Source organism: Carcharodon carcharias, chromosome 2 (genome assembly GCF_017639515.1).
Source record: "Carcharodon carcharias isolate sCarCar2 chromosome 2, sCarCar2.pri, whole genome shotgun sequence".
NCBI classification, from domain to species: domain Eukaryota; kingdom Metazoa; phylum Chordata; class Chondrichthyes; order Lamniformes; family Lamnidae; genus Carcharodon; species Carcharodon carcharias.
The window spans coordinates 196,797,912-196,817,034 of record NC_054468.1 but is presented as its reverse complement, the minus strand read 5'-3'; the positions used below and the strand labels follow the sequence as shown (position 1 = coordinate 196,817,034).

General features: G+C 42.7%; 1 protein-coding gene across 4 annotated transcripts in view; it reads right to left on the bottom strand.

Moving 5' to 3' along the window:
* The window catches only part of LOC121293998 (echinoderm microtubule-associated protein-like 4), a 363,716-nt gene that overhangs the window by 156,472 nt on the left and 188,121 nt on the right, over positions 1-19,123 (bottom strand). For all 4 annotated transcript variants that reach the window (XR_005946679.1, XM_041217491.1, XM_041217498.1 and 1 more), the window contains exon 3: positions 9,251-9,380. Coding sequence is in view for 3 of the 4 variants with exons in the window: in XM_041217491.1 (XP_041073425.1) it covers positions 9,251-9,380 (130 nt within the window). In the remaining variant the exon portion in view is untranslated. The remainder of the gene's footprint in view (positions 1-9,250; positions 9,381-19,123) is intronic.

Below are 19,123 nucleotides of genomic sequence, written 5' to 3'. Positions count from 1 at the left end.
CTTTACAGTAAACACTGCAGTGTGATTCTCATCATTAACTAGATTGAATTCAGCATCAAACCATGATTACTTTTGGATTGTTTTTGGATTATTTTTAACATCAGCTACAGGGCAACTTTATCTTGAGAATATGGACATGTAGAATATTGAGTACACAGGAGAAAGTTAATTGGTTTAATTGGCATCATACACCATAAGGACAAAGATCAACTGGCTTTGCACATTATCAGAATCCCAAAATCATGGAACTTAAAAGTATGCAACGTATTCCTGCCAGTGACTACATAATCACAATGCTGTGACTGATGTATCAGCTCTCCATTCATCAAACTGGTCAAAACCCTATTTCTGTTCATGCTAAATCATGTTACTTAACCCTTAAACATGGTTTCAAAGAAACCACTGCAGTGTGCACTAAAAGTCAAATTGACTTCAATTTGCCTAAGGAATGGGAACTCCACCTCAAATTCTTGCACTGATTAACTTTATTAATTAATAATGTCCTATTACTAGTCAAAAAGGTTTTGTTCCAAACACGTAATAATTAAACGATATCAGTCTGCTTCCAGGCAATGGAATACAATTAGTAAATAAGTAAACAAAAAATACACAAACTGATATAAGGGGATCTGAGAACAACTCTTGAGGGCACGTGGAGCCAAATAGAAGATCAGGGATAGATGGGAGCTCAGGAGAGATTGATAAAGATGTCATGGACACAAGACAAAGGATGTGTTAATGGTAGTTTAAAGACTAAAGAAGGTGCCGATAAGTGCTTAAAGGTAAGATAGCAGAATGCTTTAATACCTGAACAAGGGTCAGTGCAGTCTTTAAACTACCATTAATACTTCCTTCATCTTGTGTCCATGACATCTTTGTCAATCTCTCCTGAGCTCCCACCTATCCCTGACCTTCTATTTTGCTCCATCCCCTCTTAAACAGTATAACATCCACCACATCACTACTCCCCTTTAGCTCTGAAGAATCACATGGACTTGAGATGTTAATTCTGTTTCTCTCTCCAAATATGCTGCCAAGCCTGAGTTTTCCAGCACCTTCTGTTTTTATTTCAGAATTCCAGCATCCGCAATATTTTGTTTTTATATTAAATTTTCACAGTGGTCTGCATATTTCAAATATTGTCTGCACATGTGGAAATGGTAATTCACAGGACTTGGTGCTGGAATGGTTTCTTGCTATTGAAACCCTTCCACAGAAAGAACATTGAAACTATTGAGAAGCACAAATTTTCAAGGTATACTTAGCAATTTAATTTTTTTTTAAGTTCATGCTGACAGTGAAGACCCTTGCTAGCCACCAGCATATGTAAGAAAAACACAAGCACAGTTGGAGTGCTTTCAGTGCCAATAGCAATTTTCTCTTTTTCACTTAGAAGCATGGACATTCTTCACAAGGGCATGGAAAATGAGCATCAGCAGTCCACATGACAGAGGGACCGTGACAGACTACCCCAACCTATCTTAACCACTTTTCCAGAGAATTGTGGAAGGGTTGCATTACTTCTTTTTTGCAGATAACATTGTTTTTTTGGTGAGCTCACCTGAGCTTAGGGCCTAGTATCTTCTACTCAATATCTTGAATAATGGACTAACCACGAGGATTGGTGGTGTCTGCCCCCAAGTCTGTATTATAGCTTTGCATGGTGCAAGCAGGTTCTTGAAGATATTGATTGGAAGATGGAAGGGGAGTCTGTCTGAATTGTTTCATATCAGTACCTATTGCTTTGCTGGATGCCAACTTCAATCTGGAATTGTGCTGAAAAAGGCAGATGGCACTGTAGAAAAAAATGCCACACAAGTGGTCTTTTGCATTATTCTGGGAATATCAAAGGGACAACTACCAGGATCCTGGGAAACTAACTAAAGGCTGAAAAAAGGGGTGACAAGAGCATTGTGCATCTGATAGCTGTTTCTAAGTAGTAGTGAATGTTGGGTGAGCCCAAACTAACCCCACACTGTGGACAGAAAGAACACTGAAAAAGCCCCTCACAAGGCAATTTTTAATAGTCTCCTGTACTTTTATCAAGACTTCTATTTCTAAATTAACCTTGAAGTAGGTAGTTAGATTGGCTCTAAAACAGAAAAAGGCAATACTTTAAAAATAAATTGGTAGATGCTATGAGGACAGATACACAGTGGGCAAACCAAACATGATGTATTGCAGGAAACATGGGCTGGATTATATACCTAGGGCAGGTTCCCTGCAACCCAGTGTAAATTCTGGGGGCAAGCCTGCCCTCCACAGGTGACAGCTCTTTAATTAGTACGAGATGGCATTCTGTAGATCTCCAGGAGGAAATCCAGCCTCAAAGAGCTGCCAGTCAATCGGAGGTCAGCAGCTCTGTGCCACAGCAGGTTCAGTGGCAACTGCTGGTATAACATACGAAGTAGGTGCAGAAATAGGCTCTTCAAGCTGGCAGTCCTGGCAAGGGGGAGGGGGCGGGGGGGCGGCATGGGAAAGGGTGGACGCAGGGAGGCAAAACTATGGGGGTTGCCTCTGATTGGCATGGGGGAATGGGAAAGAGGCAACCTACCTTTCACTGACCAGCTGCCCGCAGGGTTAAATCTATGGGCTACACATTGGGCACAGGCCCCTCCTACATCCATTAAATCGGAGCAACGACAGGAAGGGGCCCTTAACTGGGCCACAGGCAGGTGGCCCACCCGACCTCTCCCCCGCCATCCATAAAATTGTGGTGGGGGTGTTGGTGGTGGGCATACTGCCGATGTCACAGTGCCCTAATTTACTGCTAGAAGGTGGCCTGTAGTTTAACCCCATGTGTGTGTTGGAGAGGATGGAATGACTAATTGATGCCGCAAGGATACATTTCAGTAGCCAGTGAGAAAATTCTCAATACCCTTGGGAAAAGTCAAAGTATCTTGTTGTCATTTCAGGCTAGAGAAAGAAAGCATACTTAATACATATAAACCTCCTGGTCTTCATTAATAAGTTATTATCTGATTATTTGTCTGTTTAAGATGAACAACACCCTTATGTGCACCTATGTAATGAGTAATCTTGGTCCCTTTACAAGCATAATTAGATAGAAAAACTTTTTACTTTCAACAAAAGATCATGGTTTTGATATCCAATTTGAAGGTAGTAGAAAGCTGGATGTCTTCAAAGTCTTTGAAAATGTACAAGCATCAGTTGTAAGTTTACTAAGCTGAGAAAAGTTAAGAATGAAAGTTGGAAAGTTAAGCATTCAATCTCCCAGGAAAAAACAAGTTTATCACACTGTTAGGTAAGTTAAGTCTCTGAGAACAACGAAAGAGGGTAACATACAAGACAGAGACAAAATTCAGGTAAGGTTGGCTAGGCTAGGATGAGATGACGACAACCAAATAAGAAAGGTAATGACTACAGACAACGATTCATCATTGTGAGCGAAAATTTAATAATAGACACGCGGATCCTGATGGCAGAACTGGAAGCAGGTGCCACTTCTGCTTGCGTGTCAGAATTAGGTGCACAAGCAATTTAAATTAAAATTTAAAAGGCTGGTGGCGGGCATGGGAGACACATGTGGTGGTTACGGGGGTGATATATGCTGATGGATCCACTATCAGCTGAAAATGCAGCAGGTCCAGGCAGGCTATAAAAGAGCTTCCTGGACAAACAGAGATGCATCATTGCCATAACTTTCCTGTCCACCTCCATTCTCTCAGTATTTTCTTCAATTTCTTGTTGCAACCCTTCATCACCCTCGCCACCCTCCAAACTTCTCCCCCATCACTTCCCCACCCATTTTATTATTTTGTGTCCTGCCCCCCACCCTCTCCTCACATCTCCCCATCACATCTAGGCCCTTTCAACAACACTTATATCTAAGCCTAGATAGAGACCAGCCAATGGTTTAGCAACGTCCCTGCAGATTCTCCTCCAGGTCGTCAGGGAATTGTGGAAGGTGCTCTTTCCCACAGATGGAGGCAAAGGACCCTCCCACATGACCAAGGCGGCCTAGTTGGAGATCACAGAGGAGGCAGCAACCATGGGTTCGTCCGAAGATTCTAGGTACAGTGCACAAGGGATAGGCAATGTGCTCCAATCCGCTAAGGTAAGTGGCAAGGTCATATGTTACCACAGAGTCTCTCTTGGGGTCATCAAGTGATGTATCTTTGCAAGTGGACCCAGCTAGACCAGGCAGGTGAATGAGAGGTCAGCCTCAGTACAGCATGGCAATTGAGGGCTTTGTTATTGCTTGGAACCAGCTGACAGGTCAGTATGTTTGATGGGGATACATGCAGGCAAGGGTGTTAGGTGTCATTTGACATGGCACTAAATCTGCATGCAGGAGAAGCAGACCCACAATTCGAGGGAGGGGCCAATGATGGAGGTGACCTGAAAGTGCTCATCCAAGCAGAGGAAAAGACACAGCAAATTGCAGGAGAGGAGGACAGCTGAGTAATCACACACTGCAAGGCTGGAATGGCCTGGTATTAGAGTGAGATACATCCAACCTGGAGCTGGCATATGGGCACACAACAAGCACGAGGAAATACAATGCATTCATGCTGCACTGATCTCCACTACAAGTCCTCACAGCCCCAAGCCCAAACCATAGCCACAGCAGGAGTCTGGAGATTCCACCTCTGGGGACAGTGACACCACTGACCCTGAGGATGCAATGTCACCTGCCTCTTCCACAATCTCAACCAGTGCCGTTACACCCACACAGGTCACAGAGGACTCGCATTTAGATTTGGGAGCACAATTTGGTGAGCACATTGCACATATGTCCCAGCAGCTGAGGGAAACAGAGTTTGCTGAGGCCCCTGACACTCAGAGGATTTCTGGGGGCCAGCCCCCTGCTGAGACCCACGCTGATGATGGGCCTCTGGTTGCGGCCACAAGAAGCCTGCCGGAGATGCAGCATAAGATGGATAAACATATGGCAGAGATGCCAGAAGTTATGCGTGGGCGATGGATGAGCCCATGCAAGCCATGAGTTCTGCCACGTCTCAGGAATATGAACACATGGCTTCCTCCATGGAGAGGTTGGCGACTGCCATGGAGAGTCAGGGCCAGCATACAACCCATATGCCCTCTGAACTGCATTCTGTTGCTCTAGCCATTGGCTGTGTTACAGCAGTGGTTAAGCGAGAGGGGGGTGAGCCACCTGGACTTTCCTACAGGGACCCCTTCTCCTTGGGGAGGCAGGGAAGTGCCATTGCGCACCCAGAGGGAGGAGGAGCCAGTTCTTCCTGCCTGGAGGCTTCCTCTCAGGGCACCCTCAGGGTGAGCGACCTTGACTCATCTCCTCTACTACTGACTCCATTGCCTCCAGTAGGCGAGACCGAGGAGGAAGTCCCTGCACCAGTGCAAGAGACCCCCAATAAGGTGGAGCCCTCAAGGACTCAGACCTCCAGAGGACACACTGCTATGATCATTGCAGGCAACTGGGCAACACACTGAGCAGGCCGCCTCCACCTCAGCTGCTGACGTCGGGGTTACACTATGGCATAGTGGCTGTAAGCATAAACTTAAGACTTGAAGAGAGCACGAAGATGGCACAGGTGCTTTAAAAAGTTCAATTTGTCACATGTAAATATTGCATGTTATATTGGTTTCACTTTATTCGTGTGTGCATCATTGACATTTATTGGCACTAGCTTAGTCAGAGAGCTAAATGTACTGGCACACCTCATGGTTGGCATGTATTGATGGTTACAGTGGAATTAGGGACATTTTCTTTATTGTGGAGAAAATGGTGTGCATTTGCTCTTTATTGAATTTTCATGTTAGTGCCATTTTGTACTTGCCAGTCTGTGGGACTTGGTTGAACATGCAGGCTCTGCTGGCCATCGTCAAGGGGATTGTCTGGGAATACTCTCAGCGGGGATAGTTGAACTGTTGTAGGTGCATTCAACGCCCTATAATGTTGATGTAGGTTCTCAATTCTCGGTCATGGTAGGCTGATTGCTGTATGCCCAAGTGCGAAACAGTTGTCCTTGTGCCCAGTATTCACTACAGTGTTTGCGACAAAGCTCTATTCCCCTTGGCTCTTCTAGGTGGCAGAGGACATAGGTTCAAAGGTAGCTCCAAGAGGGAAACTGGCAGGGAGTTGGTAGACACCCCCAGCAGGCAATGGAGTTCCAGCAATGGGACTAAGATCATGGAGGTACTTTACTTTTGAGCAAATCGGGAGCACATTAGGTTGTCCCTGGCACTCCTTGCATGTCTCTGCATGGCCCTAGCATCCAGTAAAGACTCATGCACATCCAAAGCCTCCCCCTCAGGTTCAATCAATTGTTGCAATGGCTCTCCATGTTGCATGTCACATTGTGCAGTGCACAGCAGACCATGACTATTCATGAAACTCTGTGCTGCGTACTGCAAAGCCCCTCCAGACTGGTCAAGGCAGCAGGAGTGCATTTTCAACAAGCCAATGGTTTGCTCAATGATGGCTCTGGTGGAGATGTGAACTGCACTGTACTGCTCTTCCACTGCACTGTGGGGAAGCCTCTCTCATGTCATCAACCAGGTCCAGAGGGGATAACCCTTGTCACTCTGGGCTGGGGACACAAAAAGCTCTGGGTCCTATGAATTAAAATGTCATGAGAGTTACCTGAGGATCAAGCAAAGGCATGCATGTTTCTTTGCCTGTGGTCGCATACCAGTTGCACATTCAAAGAGTGAAAGTCCTTGCGATTCACAAATGCTGCTCGCTGATCCCAGGCAGTTCTAATAGCCAGTACAGTTGATGGTACTCCTTGCACTCTAAGGAAATGAGTGATTGCCCCGAAGCCCAATGCCCTTGTCACTTGGTTGTCCTCAACCATGGAGTGACTGATGAATTAATTTGCATGAAGGGAGAGGGCATTGGTCACCTCCTTTAGGTATGTGTGTGTAGCGGCCTGTGAAATGTCAAATATGTCATCCATGGAGCCCTGGAAACAACTGCTGGGGAAAGAAATTGAATCCCGCAGTCCCCCTGGTTTGGCCGGGGGCGGGGGGGTGGGGGGTGTCACTGGTCTGGGATTCCCGCCAAATCCAGGCGGCTGCAGGTCCTGCTGCAGGATTCAAAACATCACTGTGGTTGCTTCACAGGGCAACCTCAGCCATCTCAGGAATTGCCTTTCCTACATTTGCAGGTATTAGTTCTTGTACTGAAGATGCAGTGATGTACTACTGCTCAATTTCTATGATGCCTTCCCTTGATGCCTACCTCCTGGCCAGCCCCACTCTTTGGTACTACCTGCTGCTGGCCTTGTGGCTTCCTCTGTTGTTGATGGTAACAGCCCTTCTTTGTCACATCCTCACCTTCTGATCCTGAGATTGTAAAAGCATTGGGTGCATCAGGTCCATGATGAATCCACAAAGAGAACTGTGTGAAGAAGGCGCCTCTGTGTTCATGGCTTTCACCCATACAGCTGCTGAGCAATGAGATTTTCAAATTCTCCTATGGACCACACTTTAAAGTCCTCCCACCCACCAATGCCACCCCGCAACCCTCCTGGCCTCCTCCCACTTGGACCAGGACACCTGCCACCTGACAGCAAGTTTGGAGAAATGGCCAGAATCCACCTGGAACCTGTCACCCTCCACCATCTCTCTGTCACCTTTGAGATTGAATCCATTGTCCTTGACCCTCCAAACTGCACTGTGCACCTTTCCTCTGTCATTCTTGAACCTCCCACCATCACCCTTGACTGTTACAATGGTCATGCCAATTCTTCACCTTGACCCTAACCCCCTTAGCATAGACATTCCTCTTCGGATCCTAGGCCTGCCCCCATCATTCTCGACATGTCCTTGCAATTCGACGCCCTCTGTGACCTTCTATTATCCCTATTTCCGACTGGACTTGCCCTCACCCCAGAACAACCTCCCACCCTGTAGCTGTGGGCATTGTCCATAAGCTTCCTCACTTTGACACCCAGTACCCAACATTGGAGACTACAGAACCTGCCCTTTATTCTGCATTTCCTGACTCCTTCACCCCTCCCCCCCCAGATGCCAGGTCCTTGCTGTTGCATGTTTTCATACCCAAACCCAATCTCCCCCGATTAAGGACCTCCTGCTCCCCGTCACAGTCAGACCCCAGACCCCTCTCCTCGAAAATCTCTGGCCCCTATTGATGCCCACATCACCCCAGAATCACAATTGCCCCTTCTGACCCTCCAGCCAAGCTGCCAGTCTCCTTCTCCCCTTGCCTGGGCTGCAGATTTCCACAAAACAACCGCTTCTCTCTGATCCAAATGGACAAACTTGACTGATGTATGCTACTTTTAAACAGCCATGAAACTGGTGCCACAAGTTTCTCATGTTCCACAGGCTTGATCTTGAGGGAAGGACTTAATTTGAAAAAGTTTTAAGATAATGAGTACTCATGGAATGTAAACGTACTGAAAATAGGAACCCGCCACCAAATGGCGTGAGGCCTGACCCACCACTATAATGTCACTGACCTAATCTTTACATTTAAACCTGCCATCGGGAAACCAAGATTTCAGCTCCTGCCTAATTAAGCCCTCCCGCTCTTACAGGCCCCATTAAATTCCATCTGGTGTCTACTGAGATAAAATTGAGTGTCCCAGAAGGAGACAAAAATGTCCAATTCTACAACAATTAAACCCAGAGGAAAATTCTGCATATCTTTATATTTAACCATTTTGAACAAAACAAAGCATTACCTATAAAATTAAATTGCAATACTATTTCTAATGACTGCATAACAATCCAAGCTGGCAAAATAACCAGTATGAATGAAAATTCTCTCTTTCTATATTTGCTATGCCACTGTGCAAAAGATCAACAGATTTGTATCCAGTAATTACAAAAATCCTCAATATTAATTTTAATCAGATCTTCGAGAGGGGCAAGTTTAAGCAATATTTCTAAGCTGGTCTCAAAGAGTCAGAGTAATAACTGGATGTTAATTGCAAATAAGTTGATTCATTGCAAGAACTTGAGGTGAAATTCATGCATCCCAAATAATGGAAAGCAGCTTGCATTTCAGTAGAAGGTATGGTATGGTTATCACCTAGCATGCATTATATTTGTGTCCAGTTCAGATGCACACACTCCCCAACATTTTCACCAATATTAATATCTCAGTATATCATACACAAGTTTCACATACAATATAAAACACATTACAATGAATTAAAAATGTACAAGTGTTATTCTTCAACAATGTGGGGCCCTATACTTTAAATTACATATTTCTATGAACACTTCTCTTTGCAACTTCCTTATATATATATATATATGAAAAAGTCTGTACCTCTTAGCAGCAGAAGACAGCGTTTCCTTCCTGGCAACGGACAGAGCCGAGCTATGCATTGGTTTCCTGGTCATTGGACTCCCATTAGTTATGCATGACAGGGAATAAGCTTCACGCAATGCTGGCTGTCCTGAAATCAAATGAGACAAGGATGTAATTTTATGGCCTCTATTCTCTAATAGCATGTATTTCTGATTTATTCTGCACGTTACAGGTTAACCTGTGTTCTGTTAACATCAATCTTGAGCGTTAAATTTTACATGCTAAAACAAATTATCACTTTTTAAAATTTGTTCACAGGATGCGGGCATTGCTGGGTAGGCCAGCACTTATTGGCCATCCATAATTGCCCTTGAGAAGCTGGTAGTCTGCTGCCTTCTTGAATCACTGCAGTCCATGTGGTGTAGGTACACCCATAATGCTGTTTCGGAGGGAGTTCCAGGATTTTGACCCAGTGACAGTGAAGGAACAGCAATATAGTTCCAAGTCAGGATGGTGTGCAGCTTGGAGGGAAACTTGCAGGTGGTGGTGCCCCCAGACATCTGCTGGCCTTGTCCTTCTAGGTGGTATATGTTGCGGGTTTGGAAGGTGCTGTTGAAGGAGTCTTGGTGAGTTGCTGCATTGCATCTTGCAAATGGTGTACACTGCTGCCACTGTGGTCAGTGGTGGAGGGCAATAAGGGATGGCCAATAAATGCTGGCCTACCCAGCGATGCCCACATCCTGTGAACAAATTTTTAAAAGTGGTGATTTATTTTAGCATGTAAAATTTAACGCTCAAGATTGATGTTAACAGAACACAGGTTAACTTGTGGTGGATGGGGCTGTAACCAAGCAGGCTGCTTTGGCCTGGATAGTGTCCAGCTTCTTGAGTGTTATCAGAATTACATTCATCCAGAAAAGTGGACAGTATTCCATCACACTCTTGACCTGTGCCTTGCAGGTGGACAAGCTTTGGGGAATCAAGAAGCAAGGTACTCTCCGCAGAACTCCCAGCTTCTGACCTGCTCCTGTAGCCACAGTATTTATATGACTGACCCAGTTCAGTTTTTGGTCAATGGTAACTCCCCAAGATGTTGATAGTTTTGGAGTTTTAGCATTTGCTAAAACATTCATGCTTTATTCGGAAATGTTAATGGCAGCATCGTTGGAGAAAACAGGCGAGTTAACATTTTATATGTAGACCCCTCCTCAAAAGTGAAGGATATTACAGATGAAAAGAGTTTAAGAAAGAGAGAGAGAAGTGGAAGTAAACACACATACACAATAGAAATAATTAGAACTGCAAAGTGTTTAAGTGGAAAACAAGAAGTGATTAAATGTCAAAAATGAGACAAGAGGAGACATAAAAAGAGAAATCAAATACATTAAAGACATTCTTGAGAGAGAATGTATCAATGATGTGGGGGAATAAGGTTGTAGAATTAGAAACATTAAAAACTGTTCAAATTGAGTAATCTCTTGCAGTCTAGTACAAGAAAACCTCAGGTTTACAACAAGGGTGCCACAATGACAAAATCAAAACAGAAATGCAAAAGTACTCAGCAGGTCAGGCAGCATGTGTAGAGAGAGATCTGATGAAAGGTCATCAAGCTGAAAAAATTCCATTTCCCTCTCCCAGATAATGCCTGACCTGCTGAGTATTTCCAGCACTTCCTGTTTTTAGTTCAGATTCCCAGCATCCAGTGTTTTGCTTTTGTTACAGCAATGATATAATTGTGCATACTTAAAGAAGGACCCTGTTCCTGTGGATTTCCCTCTGCTCAGAGCAGGTTAAAATTGAAGCCTGCAAGAAGAGAGTGGGATGTTGGTGGCTAAGTGCCCAGTAGATTTTAATTGGAGTAGGCAGGGTTAAGGTTGTTTCTACTATCATAATTTATTGTAATATTTTATGGACTACTGTGCTTCCTAAAACAAATCGCTGTCAACAAATAATGGCATACAGAGATATCCGTGGAAGGGTTAGATCACTTTGTAGTCTAATTGCATTGAAACATTTAGCAACATGAACCATTTTTACAGTGCAACAAATATTAAATGTTTTGATTTCATAATATTATGAAACATTTTTAACCCAAAAATGAAACTATTCAAAACACACTCAACAATCAGAAAGCCACAATGCACAACAGTTCTGTTTTTTTGCCCAAAGTAGCTTTAAAAAAAAAATCAAACATTTAATGGGCTTTTGATCCAAGCTCTTAGACACTAACAAAGTTTTAACTGGATAAGGTTTAAGCGAAAAGGGAGAGGGGAGGGTTCAGGTGAAGGGAGCTTTAAAAAATCTAAAGAAAAACATTGAGACAACAGAACAGTGTAGTGATTTAGAAAAGATAAGCCGAGTGGGGCAGGAAGGGAGTTTTGTGGTAATACTGCAACAGCGAGTAAAGTCCACGTAAATAATAGCAGTAAAAATATGACATTAAAAGGCTCTTTATCTGACTGAGCAAAGCATTCGAAATAAGATAGATGAAGGAGTAGCGCAAATAGAGATAAATGATTTAGATTGAATTGCCATTTCAAAGGCATGTTTATAAGGTGACCAAGGGTAGAAATAAATATTCCAGGATACAAACATTTCAAAAAGACAGACAGAATGGAAGATGAGTAGCCTTGAGCGTTATGAATGATCTTGGTTCAGAAGATAAAGAAGTAGAATCAGTATGGGTAGAGATTGGGTATAACAAGGTTCAAAGAAGGCTGGTGGAAGTCGTTTATAGGCCCCCTGGCAGTAATTATACCGTTGGACAGAGCATTAAGCAAGAAATAATTGGAGACTGTAACAAAGACAATGTAATAGTGTGGGGACTTTAATCTTCATATAGACTGGACCAATCAAATTGGAAAATGTTATCTGGAAGATGAGTCTGTAGAATGCTTTTGTGACAATTTACTGGAACAATACATTATGGAACCAACCAGAGATAAAACCATTTCAGATCTAGTAGTGCGCAGTGAGGCAGGGTTAATTAGTAATTTCAAAGTAAAAGTTCTGCTGGGAAAAAGTGACCATAATACAATTGAATTAATATTACATTTGAAAGTGACATATTCCAGTCCCAAACAAGAATCTTAAATTTAAACAAAGCCAATTGCATTGGTAATTGCATGAGGGGAAGAGATGGTTAAGGTTGGATGGGTAAAGATTAAAAGGGACGGCAATAAATAAACAGTAGGAAACATTTAAATAAACATTGCAAAATGTTCAACAGAAATATATTCCATTGAAAACAAAAACTCAGCAAGAAATATCCATCAATGGCTTACTAAGGAAGTTAAGGCTGGTTTTAGGTTAAAAAGGAGGCATATAATGTTGCAAAGAATCAAAGCCTGAGGATTTGGAGTGTTTTGGAAACCAGCAAAGGTCCCGCAAAAAAGTTAATAAAAAGGGAAAAAATAGAATGAGATAATCTAGCCAGGGTTATGGAAACAAATAAGAGCTTTTACAAGTGTTTAAAAAGGAACAGAGTGGCTAAGGTGAATGTTGGTCCCTTGGAGGCAGGGACAAGAGAAGTTATCATGGGGAATGAGGAAATGGCAGAGGCATTGAACAAAGTAGAAGACACAAGTTACAGATAGAGGTCAACCAAGGGCCTAATAAGGGTGAGGAGCTTAAGATAAATAATATCAGCAGAGAAAAAGTATTAGATAAACTTAAGGGGCTAAATCCCAACAAATCCCCAGGACCTGATGGCCTACATTCCAGGCAGCTGAAAGAAATAGCTATAGAGATAGTACTTATGGTTATCCAAAATTCCCCAGGTTCTAGAACAATCCCAACAAATTGGAGGTTAGCAGGTGTTACTCTGCCATTCAAGAAAGGAGGGAGAGAGAAAACAGAGAAGTTTATGCCAGTTGCTCTGACATCAATTGTCAGGAAAATGCTGGAATCCATGAGGTGAGGAAGTCTTAAGGATGCACTTAGAAAATCACAGTATGAATAGGCAATGTCAACATGGTTGTATGAAAGGGAAATTTTTGACAACTTTATCAGAATTTTTTGAGGATGTGACTAATAGGGTAGATAAAGCAGAAGCAGTAGATATAATACATTTGGATTTCTAAAAAGGAATTCGATTATGTATCATAAAAAAAGTTTACTACACAGATAAGGGCTCATGGTATTGGAGGTAAATGTTAGCATAGATAGAGGATTGATTAACAGACATGAAGCAAAGAGTTGGTGATAAATGGGGCATATTCAGGCTGTGACTAGTAGAGTGCCATGAAGCTCAGTATTAGAGCCTTAGTTATTTGCAATTTATATTAATGACTTAGACAAAGAGATCAGGAGTCACATACCTAATTTGCTGACGATACAAAGCTAGCTGGGAATCTAAGCTGTGAGGACACAAAAAGGCTGCATAGAGATGTAGACAGATTAAGGGAGTGGGCAACAAGGTGTAACAAAGTATAATGTGGGAAAAAGTGAGGTTATTCACCTTGGTAGTAAGAAGAGAAAAACGGAATATTTTTTAAAAAGATGTGAAACTCATAAATGTTGATGTTCATGTCTGTTAATCAATCCTCTATCTATGCTAACATTTACCTCCAATACCATGAGCCCTTATCTATGTAGTAAACTTTTTTTATGATACATAATCGAATTCCTTTTTAGAAATCCAAATGTATTATATCTACTGCTTCTGCTTTATCTACCCTATTAGTCACATCCTCAAAAAATTCTGATAAAGTTGTCAAAAATTTCCCTTTCATACAACCATGTTGACATTGCCTATTCATACTGTGATTTTCTAAGTGCATCCTTAAGACTTGGACTTGGGTGTACTCTTGCAAGGAACACAAAATTAGCATGCAGATATAGGCAACTTGACTTTACTTCAGGGGAATTGGAATACATGAATAAGGAAGTCTTGCTACAATTGTACAGAGCTTTGGTGAGATCATACCTAAAGTACTGTGCACAGTTTTGGTCTCCATAATTAAGGAAGGGTGTACTTGCATTGGAAACTGAAAGCTCACTAGATTGCTTCCTGGGATGAGAGGGTTGTCCTATGATGAGAGGATGAATAAATTGGGCCTACACTCTCTGGAATTTAGAAGAATGAGAGGTGATCTCATTAAAACATACAAGATTCTGAAAGGGCTTGATATAGTAGACAGAGTTTCTTTTTTTGCTGACTGGGGAATCTGGAACACAGGGGCACTGCCTCAGGATAAGGGGCTGAGATGAGGAGAAATTTCTTCACTCAGACAATTTTGAATCTTTGAAATTCCCTACGCCACGAGGTTGTGGATTCTCCATCATTGATTATACTTAAGGCTGAGATAGACTTTTGGTCTCCCAGGAAATCAAAGGATATGACGAGCAGGTAAGAAAATGGAGTTAAGGCTGAAGATCAGCCATAATCGTATTGAGTGGTGGAGCAGGCTCAAGGGGCCTTTTGGTCCACTCCTATTTTTTATTGTAAAGTTCTGTTCTAATTCAATTTCTAAAGTTTTTAATAATTTGTGTAGCATAGTAGGAAGCACGGGGTATTGATGTATTAATATGACACACTAAGGAGAATTTGATTCAATTTCTCACATACAAAATTTCCCATCTCAATTGTTGGAGTGCAGTTTTAGAGTGCAAGTGAGGTGCAAAAGAAATCAGAGAAATTTAAATGAAAGCCAACAGAAACTCTCATTAAAAACTAAAAGGTTTGTACATACAGAACCTAAAGCATTTTTTGATGAAAAGGGAATTTAAAAGGGAAATTGCTTCTCTGGATAGTTACAAGTGAGTAAGCTTGACAGAAAATTTTGAGAGTCTTGAATCAAAACGGTTAGAACCTCAAAATTCTTTGAGAAGGTAACAGATATGGTAGATGGAGGTGGTGCAGTGGCTGTAATGTACATGGACTTTGAGGAAACTCCTGGAAGTAAAATCGTGTGTGACATTACTTGGAAAGATGAAAGGGTATGGAACTGCGGGGTGGGAGCGTGTGTGTGTGTGTGTGTGTGTGTGTGTGTGTGTGTGTGTGTGTGTGTGTGTGTGTGTGTGTGTGTGTGTGTGTGTGTGTGTGTGTGTGTGTGACAGTAATGTGGTGATAGAAAGCTAGATTTTAAAATAGCTTAGAAGGGAGAAACCAGATTAAGACATCAGGACAGGTTTTCAGAATGGTTAAAAATGGGTAGATCCCTTTGGAATCAGTTCTGCTGACTGTGTATATCAGTGATTTGCATATATCCCTAGAGAAAGTTGACAGATGATTCCAAAGTAAGAAGTATAGTAAATTTTGTAGAAGACCAAAGGAACCTGAAAAGGGATATCAATAAGATGGGAACTGAGCTAACAAGTAGCAAATGGAATTCAATGTCAATAAACGTGAGATGATGTTTGATTAAAAAAACAGCAGTTATACTAGAACAGTCCCATGTTCTAATTATAGATAATCCAAGTTCTGTAACAGAAGTATATGCGGTTCTAATGCTGAGGTGCCGAAGTGTAGTAGGGACATAAATAACATAAACAGCCAGCAGTCACAACCACCTTCTCACCGAGCTGACCAGGTGGCAAGATTTCAACTCATGCGCTGACATGCTGAACATACTGCCATTGCAGTGCAGGTTCAGTACTGTAAAATTAGCCTTAAGCGATAAAATGTTAAAACGAAATTTTTAAAAAATCTATGCTTGCGCTGTTAACCCTTTACCTCTTTTTTTCCCCCAATTTTTTTTTTGATATTCTTAACTTGGCTTATTTCTACCTAATTTTCCTACATTACAGGTGATGACATTTTAAAAACAAAACCATCATTGATTGTAAAGCACTTTGGGACATCCTAAGCTCATACTGAAGTCCTGAAAGGTGCTACATCAATGTAAGTCTTTCCTTCTTAATGCAACTATACTATCCTTCCCAACCATACATTATTCCCAGCAAAGAAAAATACATTTTTAATTTTCTACTTATCAAGAACAAGGACAAAGAAAAGTACAGCACAGGAACAGGCCCTTCGGCTCTCCAAGCCTACACCGATCATATTGCCTGTCAAACTAAAACATTTTGCACTTCCGGGGTCCATATCCCTCTATTCCCATCCTATTCATGTATTTGTCAAGCTGCCTCTTAAACACTACTATTGTACCTGCTTTCACCACTTCCTCTGGCAACGAATTCCAGATACTTACTACCCTCTGCGTAAAAAACTTGGCCCGCACATCTCCTCTAAAGTTTTCTCCTCTCACCTTAAATCTACGTCCCCTAGTAATTGTCTCTTCCACTCTGGGAAAAAGCTTCTGACTATCTACTCTGTCCATGCCACTCATAATTTTGTAAATTTCTGTCAAGTCGCCCCTCAATCTCCGTCGCTCTAGTGAGAACAATCCGAGTTTCTCCAACCTCTCCTCATAGCTAATAATCTCCAGACCTAGCAGCATCCTAGTAAACCTCCTCTGCACCCTCTCCAACGCTTCCATATCCTTCTGGTAATGTGGCGACCAAAATTACACGCAATATTCCAAGTGTGGCCTATCCAAGGTTCTATACAGCTGCAGCATGACTTCCCAGCTTTTATACTCAATACCCCTGCTGATGAAGGTGAGCATGCCATATGCCTTCCTGACTACCTTATCCACCTGTGTTGCCACTTTCAGTGACCTGTGGACCTGTACACCCAGATCCCTCTGCCCATCGATGCGCTTAATGGTTCTGCCATTTACTGTATAATTCCTGCCTGCATTAGACCTTCCAAAATGCAATACCTCGCATTTGTCTGGATTAAACTCCATCTGCCATTTCTCCGCCCAAGTCTCCAATCGATCTATATCCCGTTGTATCCTTTGACAATCCTCTTCACTATCTGCAACTCCTCCAACCTTAGTGTCGTCTGCAAACTTACTAATTAGCCCAGTTACATTTTCCTCCAAATCATTTACGCATACTACAAACAGCAAAGTTCCTAGCACTGATCCCTGCGGAACACCACTAGTCACAGCTCTCCATTCAGAAAAGCACCCTTCCACTGCTACCCTCTGTCCTCTATGACCAAACCAATTCTGTAATCCATCTTGCCAGCTCACCTCTGATCCCGTGCGACTTTACCTGCTGTACCAGTCTGCCATGAGGGACCTTGTCAAAGGGCTTACTGAAATCCATATAGATAACATCCACTGCCCTTCCATCATCGATCATCTTTGTCACTTCCTCGAAAAACTCGATCAAGTTAGTGACACATGACCTCCCCTTCACAAATTCATGCTGCCTCTCACTAATGGGCCCATTTGCTTCCAAATGGTAGTAAACCCTGTCACGAAGTATCTTCTCCAATAATTTCCCTACCACTGACGTAAGGCTCACTGGCCTGTAATTTCCTGGATTATCCCTGCTACCCTTCTGAAACAATGGAACAACATTGGCCATTCTCCAGTCCTCTGGGACCTCACCTGTGGCCAGTGAGGATACAAAGATTTCTGTCAAGGCCCCAGCAATCTCCTCCCTTGCCTCCCTCAGTACTCTAGGGTAGATCTCATCTGGCCCTGGGGACTTATCCACCTTAATATTCTTCAAGACGCCTAACACCTCCTCTTTTTTGATCTCAACATGATCCAGGCTATCTACACACTCTTCCCTAGACAAATCGACCACTAAGTCCTTCTCTTTGGTGAAAACTGATGAGAAGTACTCATTTAGTATCTCCCCCATTTCTTCTGGCTCCACACACAGATTCCCACCCTTGTCCCTGAGTGGGTGTACCCTTTCTCTGGCTACCTTCTTGCTTTTTACTTATGTATAAAAGGCCTTGGGATTTTCCTTATTCCTGGTTGCCAATGACCCCTTTTAGCCTTTCTGACTCCTTGCTTAAGTTTCTTCCTAGTTTATATGCTCCACAGGCTTCATCTGTTCCCAGCCTTCTAGCCCTTATGAATGCTTCCCTTTTCTTTTTGACTAATCTCACAATATCCTTCGTTATCCAAAGTTCCTGAAACTTGCCATACTTATCCTTCATCCTAGCAGGAACATGCCGGTCCTGAATTCTTATCAACTGATGTTTGAAAGCCCCCACATGTCAGTTGTTGATTTGCCCTCAAACATCCGCCTCCAGTCTAGATTCCTCAGTTCCTGCCTAATATTGTTATAATTAGCCTTCCCTCAATTAAGCACCTTAACCCAAGGACTCCTGTTATCCTTATCCATCAGTATCTTGAAACTTACTGAATTATGGTCACTTTTCCCAAAATGCTCCCCTACTGAAACTTCGACCACCTGGCTGGGTTCATTCCCGAATACCAGGTCCAGTATTGCCCCTTCCCTAGTTGGACTATCTTACATATTGTCTCAGGAAGCCCTCCTGGATGCACCTTACAAATTCTGCACCATCCAAACCTCTAGCACTAAGTGATTCCCAGTCAATATAGGGAAAGTTAAAATCACCCTCCACAACAACCTTATTGCTTTTATATCTTTCCAAAATCTGCCTACATAACTGATCCTCAATCTCCTGCCAGCAATTGGGGGCCTATAGTAAACCCCCATCATTGTAACTGCACCCTTCCTATTCCAGAGCTCTACCCATATTGCCTCACTGCATGAACCCACGAGGTGTCCTCCTGTCGTACAGCTGTGATATTCTCCTTAACTAGCAGTGCTACTCCCCCACCTCTTCTACATCCCTCTCTATCCTGCCTAAAACATATAAATCCTGGAATATCTGCCAATCCTGTCCATCCTTCGATCAAGTCTCTGTAATAGCATCATAGTCCCAAGTACTAATCCAAGCTCTAAGCTCATCTGCCTTGCCTGTTATACTTCTCACACTGAAACAAATGCATTTCAGACCCCCAGTCGCACTGTATTCAGTAATTTCTCCCTGCTTACTCTTCCTCTTAGTCCTACTGACCATATTCACTAGTTCCCAGTCAATTATTT